Genomic DNA, 6,243 nt, shown 5'->3' with positions numbered 1-6,243 from the left:
CCAAATGTTTATTTTCTTTATACATTACACAAAATACAAAAGTCCACTTGATTTCAGAGAGGATGTGAGGTACAAAATCAAAGACAAGCTTCCATGGTAATAAATACCCAAGAAATAAGAGAAGGACGATATAAAATGAGCAGCTGCTTTGGAGAAAATGTGGTAAATAGAATATTTTACAACTCATTCTTTTGGATGAAATCTATGCAGTCATACTGCATATGCAGTATGGCACATGTCCTGGTGTGCCACACCGAGTAAATGTTAGGATGTTAAAAGTTCCTGGTCACATAACAAGTATTTAAAATGGAGAGTTCAAATTGTTTCATGCTTTGATGCCAAACGTCTACAAGCTATATTTCTGCATAGGTCAGAGAGGATATGAGGGAGGGCAGAGTAAGGTAACTCTCCTGTGTTCACTTACATGGCATTTGGGTTAATAACTCCAATGGCTGGACAAAGAAATGCTTCCCTGCAAACTGACAACACAAAACATAAACAACATCATAGTGAAACATTAAGAACTCCAAATGTAGCTAGAATGCTCAAAAGATCTCGACAGTACTGTGGGCAATGTTCAGAATATAACAGCTTAACATTATGTACAGATATTAGCCCTACTGAGGGCTGTTGGTGATCGCTTTGAGAATGTCACATGTGTTCTTAGAGATGACTTCTTTCAGTTTCCGTACCCGACGAGGGCTAGATGCTCCCACGTAACTCTCAGGCTGAAGGATGGCCATGCCATCGCTGACATTGCCCATGATGATGACCTGGCCCTCTGCAGCAGCAGCTGTGATGTTGGGGCATGGGCAGTTCCAGTCCATGTTGATAAAAGTGACCTCAAGGGGCTCCTTGCCAAAGAAGCGGAGACCCATCTTCTCATCTTTGAAGATCTCCTCCACAGTCACGAGGGCGTGGCCTGAGTCTTTCTCCTCTGTCAGCTCAGACATGCGACCCAGGATGACGAAGTCGCTGCGGCAGAAGCTCGTCACCATCTTGCCTCTCGGCTTGCAGGCCTTGCAGTTTTGGTTTTTGGGGAAGGGGCACATCTCCTCGCAGCCTTCTTTAGATTCAAAGTTGTTGTCATTTCCTTCACAACCGCCGTAAATGAAGGACTGACACTGCTGTAGGGTGGTGCTGTACGCCCACCGCGGCTCGTATGCCTTGCAGGGGCCTTGCAGGGTGGGGAGCCCACAGGGGCCCGACAGTTCTGGACCACAGCACTGCATGCACTCCTCGTATGTCTGGAACACCTTCCTGGGCTGCTGGCTGCTGTTGTGGCAGTGCGTAAAGGAGAAGCAGTTGTTGGATTTGGACTCGTAGTACCAGCTGACTTTCTGCAGCTCACTCCCACAATCATCTGCACTGTCAAGGGGTTTCAGACATTCGTCAGGCAGGCAGCGGGTCTGGTTCTTGGGTTCAGGAGTTCTGTGTAACTCTGTGGGCAGCACAGTGAATGGGTGTTTGGCTTGCACTAAACCGGATGGGTTCTGAGCCGTGCAGGTGTAGACCCCTGAATCGCGCAGCTGGGCGTTATAGATGACAAGCTGACCGATGTTTGTGACCACCATGTTACCCCTAACATGATTGGGCCTCATGAGAACCCTCTCTACCCCATCAGGCATCTGCTTCTCCCATGTGATCTCAGGCCGGGGGCGACCGATGATGTCACACAGGAAGCTTGCCGTTTCCCCGACATTCACAGTCTGTGGAGTGGGGCTGCTGATCAGTACAGGTGGCTGAGGCTCGGTGGTGGGTGGGATAGTCGCCTGAAGGGTCGCAGTGGTTGGCCGGAGAGTGGTCACCTGGGGGAGAGAAGGGCTTGTGTTGGGCCACATCAGATGGAAGCGGCACGTGACAACAGTCAGGGTGATGCCCTTGGAGCACGCCTCTGCATCCATGTAGCACTTGTTGTAGTAGGTCATGCTGTCAGAGGCGCAGGTAAAATGTGGCTCCTTCTCACAGCGGTCCCGGCATTTGCACACCGGCTGACCGTCCCAGATGTCGCACTCAGAGCCCTGCTGAGTGCACATGAAACCGGCGCAGGTTGCTTCCTTTGGCATTCCCACGGGGCCCTTCTTTCCATCCACATAACGGGCTGCCACACAGCTTCGATTCCCACACACATTTTGACAACACTTCTCATAGGACTCGCACTCCTGCAAGAGGAGAAGGGGGGGGAAAAGTGCTTTGAATCCAAGATGGAACAAAACTAAACTTTCCATGTGAGATATAAACAGTTAAAAAAGTCAAAAGCAACTTACATACCTAAAACAGAAGCAGCTGAAAAATAACTACAACTAGAAAGAGTCATGCATGATATGATATTTACAAATTAAATAGAAATAAAACAGAAATATTGCACCAGTAAGGCACATATTCTAATAAAGTAAATAAATGTGTAATTGTTCTTTTTCTACAGTCATAATTACAGAGTCTGTCATCATTTTTGTGCACTTGTATTTTGAGTTTAGTCAATTTGATAAAAAACAAAACCAAGGACATCAAACAATGTGGCACACTACCATCACAATAATATAGCTATCCTGACTTTTCTTTCTTTCTTTTTTGTTCACTCTATTTGAAAATCCCACATGCACTATTAACAAAAAATAAAACAAACCACGATAAGCTTTCATTCCAAGTTACTGCCATGACATTACCTGGTCAGATTCACACTCTCGTGTGCAGGTGCTCATGGCGTCTACCCACAGGTTGGGGTTCATATCATTGGGGCAGATCCCCCCGTGCGTATAGTCAATGTGGGTCAAAACTCCGACCTGGAGCTCCATCCACACTGACACACACGTCAGGAACCAGATCCAGCGCGGAAACAGCATCCACCACATCTTCAGAGCGGCGCGCAATTCAACAAGTGCTGAAAGTTAAAACAACCAAACGAACAAAGTAATGTGTGTTTCTGTGATCCGGCTGTAAATCAGTTGTTCTCGAAATAAAGGCAGGTGTGCAAACGAGTCAAAGCGCATCAGTCTCCAGAGTCCGTGCGATGTGTGTCAGTTGATAAATTCACTTCTCTATTTATACCACCAACCCTCCGCCATCGCTGCTAACAAGACGCGCCAAGTAACTCGCAAAATGACAGTTATGAGTTTCTCCTTAGATGTTGAAAGAAGCTTAAAAAAAAAGCGAAAAGCTGGCGGGGCACCTGCCTGTGAAAAGGATTGCTGGTAACCCCGTTTAACCCTTTGCGGTCCCCGCCGGCGCCAGGGCGCACCGTGCGCTATGACGCACGGAATAAAAAAGTCTCAAAGGCATTTTTCAGCTTACAAAAAATGTAGTTCTTATTATTTAACGACTGCAAAACAGCAAAAAACACATGTTAACACACATTCAGACTGTTTGAATTAAAGCTGCGGTTTTTACAGGTAACAAGAAGTGATGTACTTTGCCTTTACATACTATGAATATAGAATATTACTTATATCACACACACACACACACACACACACACACACACACACACACACACATATATAAGAAAAATGAGTCACTTTTACACAAAATAAAACGACAACAGCTGAAATAATGAAAATTTAAACGATTCATATTTTAACTGTTCATCATTTAAGCATATTTGCAACAGCTAAATTTATCTGGGTGAAATCATTTAGAGGATTTTTCTTTTCTTTTTTTTACAGATGTTGAAACTCATATTTTAACAAACACAATATGCTCTTGGAAAAGACTGCATTTTTAAAGAAAACAAAACCATGTCATAGTTATAATTTTATTCTAATATGCTTAATTTTTTCATTACTTAATATTAAAGACAACTGTTTGTAAAAATCTATAATGGGCCAAATAAAGGGAAATTGTGACCTGCAGTACTTTGTGATCAGCACTAATAAATGCAGTACATTTCCTTCAGGTTAGACATAATGATGATGTCGATAACAGCAATTATAAACAGAATCCATTTCAATGTGATTGCATTCATTGGGATTCCATGAAACACACTGACGTAGCTGATTATATACTGTTCCTCACTTTAATAGACTTTCTGCACTGTGTAAAACATGATAACTTGCAGCCTGAGCTCAATAAAGCCATTTTAGCCATGTACAAGTTCATGCTTCTACCTGCTTGATACATTGCACACTCTGTGGACTTTTTCTTGTCTCTGTAAATGCATGCAATCTGTGATACGTGACTGGTGTTGCACAACAATCTCTATTTTCCACGTAGCACAGTTTTCCATTTATACAGTCCACATTCTTCAGCCGTCTGCATACATCCTACAAAGCATGTCTTTGTACACAGGATTACTTTGAATTTATGCAAATGTACAGACTTGTTCTTAAATTCCAGAAAAGGAAAAAAAACGGTCTCTGAATCTTGGCTTGAGGACATTATTTGACAAGAACAAAGCTTAATTGGAGCACTGAAACAGGTTATCACCCAAAACGTAAGTACTCATTTGGGTTTGGGTTCATATCCAAGACTTAAAATAGAAAACATGAGTCCAGCTTTTCGTTCCTTAACAAGTCCGACTGGCAAACCAGCAGAGGTGAGATGAGGACAGTGCAACTCAAAAACGGGGAAAAAAAATACTTTGAAGGTGTGCTCTGCAGTGGGCGTGAGAGTTGGCACCATGTTTAATGAATGAAGTTGTTATTATCATTTCTTCAGTCCTTTCCTGTGTAAACCGTTTCCTCCACAGTTCAGCTGAGGACAGGGTAGCTATTAGACTGCCTTCCAGTGCAATAACGGTGGACTCATGCTGAGTTTAAGTATGTGTGTGCAGGAGATTGTTTGTTCTTCATGCAGACGTGGTGATTTTTGTGTAAACCTGTGTGCGTGTGTGTATGACAAGCTAATAAATAAAGCCTTGTTTATCTGGATCTTGCCATGCTCCGGATCCTGTAGAAGGATTATTTTAGGTCCATTTCAGTGCTAATCATAAAAAACATATTCCCATATTCTCCATGATTCACTATGTCACCTTATATTAGTGTTTACTGGATATGTGTTTGTGGTTGGGGCAGCTTACTGTACTTATTGTTATAGGATATTCACTAGGGGCAAAATGTGTGCGTGTACACAGGTGAAAATACCTGTCGCTCTCCCCAGGACAGAAAGAGTTACAAATGAGAGGTTTCATAATGAGGGAGGATTGTAAGCTGTTAACTGTTGTCAAACTCAGTAAGGCCAGACACATCTTGGGGCTACAAATAATAAGCTTATTTTGTAGAATCACAAAAATTCTCCAGGTGTCAGGAAAATTACAAAATCATGAAATGGCACGCCCTCGGGTGAGAGGTTATGTGAGGATTACAAGCTTTGATATCAGTTTTTTTTATTTAGACTATTAAAGTAAACACCTGTCAAAGTAGAAGAGACAAAACATCATCATAGTTTTTGAGATTACCCCAGTAATGAAGCTCAGCTGGCTGACATTAGACCTTTGGGTTGTACAAAAATTTTAAAAAGTATTTTGAAGAATTTAGCAACAGGTTGGTGAAGTAAAACAAAATCCAAAGAAACAACTTTGACTTCAGCATCTTTAGCAAACATCTGCATGTTTGGTTAAAGCGATATCAGCAGAAGTATGGCATCTGGCATTAAAAAAAAGTATATATATATATACTTCGTTTTTTTTAAGAAATCTGTGCCAAATCAAACACTACACATTATCTCATATCATCATCCATCTGCTGTGGCGACCTTTAATGTTGTGGCCCCTCATTTACAAATGGTAAATGGACTGATTCTTATATATGCAGCCTCCCCCACCTACACATCTACAGTGTATATGCCAAAAGAAGCTACCAGGAAACTGACTCTAGCTTTATATTACAGTAAAATCTGACTAATGTCAGCCTATTCATTTTTCAAATTAAAACCAGTTATGCATTTCTCAAAAATCTAGGCCTCTTCTATGAATTTCCTGACATCTGTGGGTGGCTTAGACATATCAAAAGAACATCTTGCTCTGTCTGGTACTCCGATATTGAGCAATACTGAGCAACATTCTGACAAGGCATCAAAAAATAACACTCAAACCTTCTTGCTGTATCACTGTTGTGCTAAAGTTGTTTTTAATCTTCCTCTCACCTCTGGGTCCGATTCTGTACATCTGTGCCAATAGGCAGGGACCTTATCAAGGAAGCTGGCAGCACAGCTTTCATTCATGCCGCCCTATCAACATTTATCAGTTTTAGCATGTTGGAGACAAAGAAAGGTGTGTGCCAGGGAAAAATACTGAGAAATGTTAACTGC

General features: G+C 42.2%; 1 protein-coding gene across 1 annotated transcript; it reads right to left on the bottom strand.

Moving 5' to 3' along the window:
• Positions 1–617: 617 nt before the first annotated feature.
• wfikkn2b (WAP, follistatin/kazal, immunoglobulin, kunitz and netrin domain containing 2b) lies at positions 618–2,852 on the bottom strand. Its single transcript, XM_085360377.1, has 2 exons — positions 2,667–2,852; positions 618–2,162 (listed from the first exon to the last, which is right to left on the bottom strand). Exons 1-2 carry the CDS (start codon positions 2,850–2,852, stop codon positions 618–620), a joined length of 1,731 nt encoding a protein of 576 aa, XP_085216503.1.
• Between the last annotated feature and the right edge of the window lie 3,391 nt (positions 2,853–6,243).

Source organism: Diplotaxodon limnothrissa, linkage group LG8 (genome assembly GCF_057381915.1).
Source record: "Diplotaxodon limnothrissa isolate DT_005_m linkage group LG8, D_limnothrissa_male_GT1.1, whole genome shotgun sequence".
Classification (NCBI taxonomy): Eukaryota; Metazoa; Chordata; class Actinopteri; order Cichliformes; family Cichlidae; genus Diplotaxodon; species Diplotaxodon limnothrissa.
The sequence above is the reverse complement of the archived record's forward strand: the minus strand, read 5'-3'. Positions and strand labels throughout refer to the sequence as shown.

Bases quoted from the DNA above. Each gene is read 5' to 3' on its own strand.
- wfikkn2b (XM_085360377.1), bottom strand. From the start codon at position 2,852: ATGTGGTGGATGCTGTTTCCGCGCTGGATCTGGTTCCTGACGTGTGTG. The intron at 2,163-2,666 runs GTAATGTCATGG...CTCCTCTTGCAG, and splicing joins GAGAGTGTGAATCTGACCAG to GAGTGCGAGTCCTATGAGAA.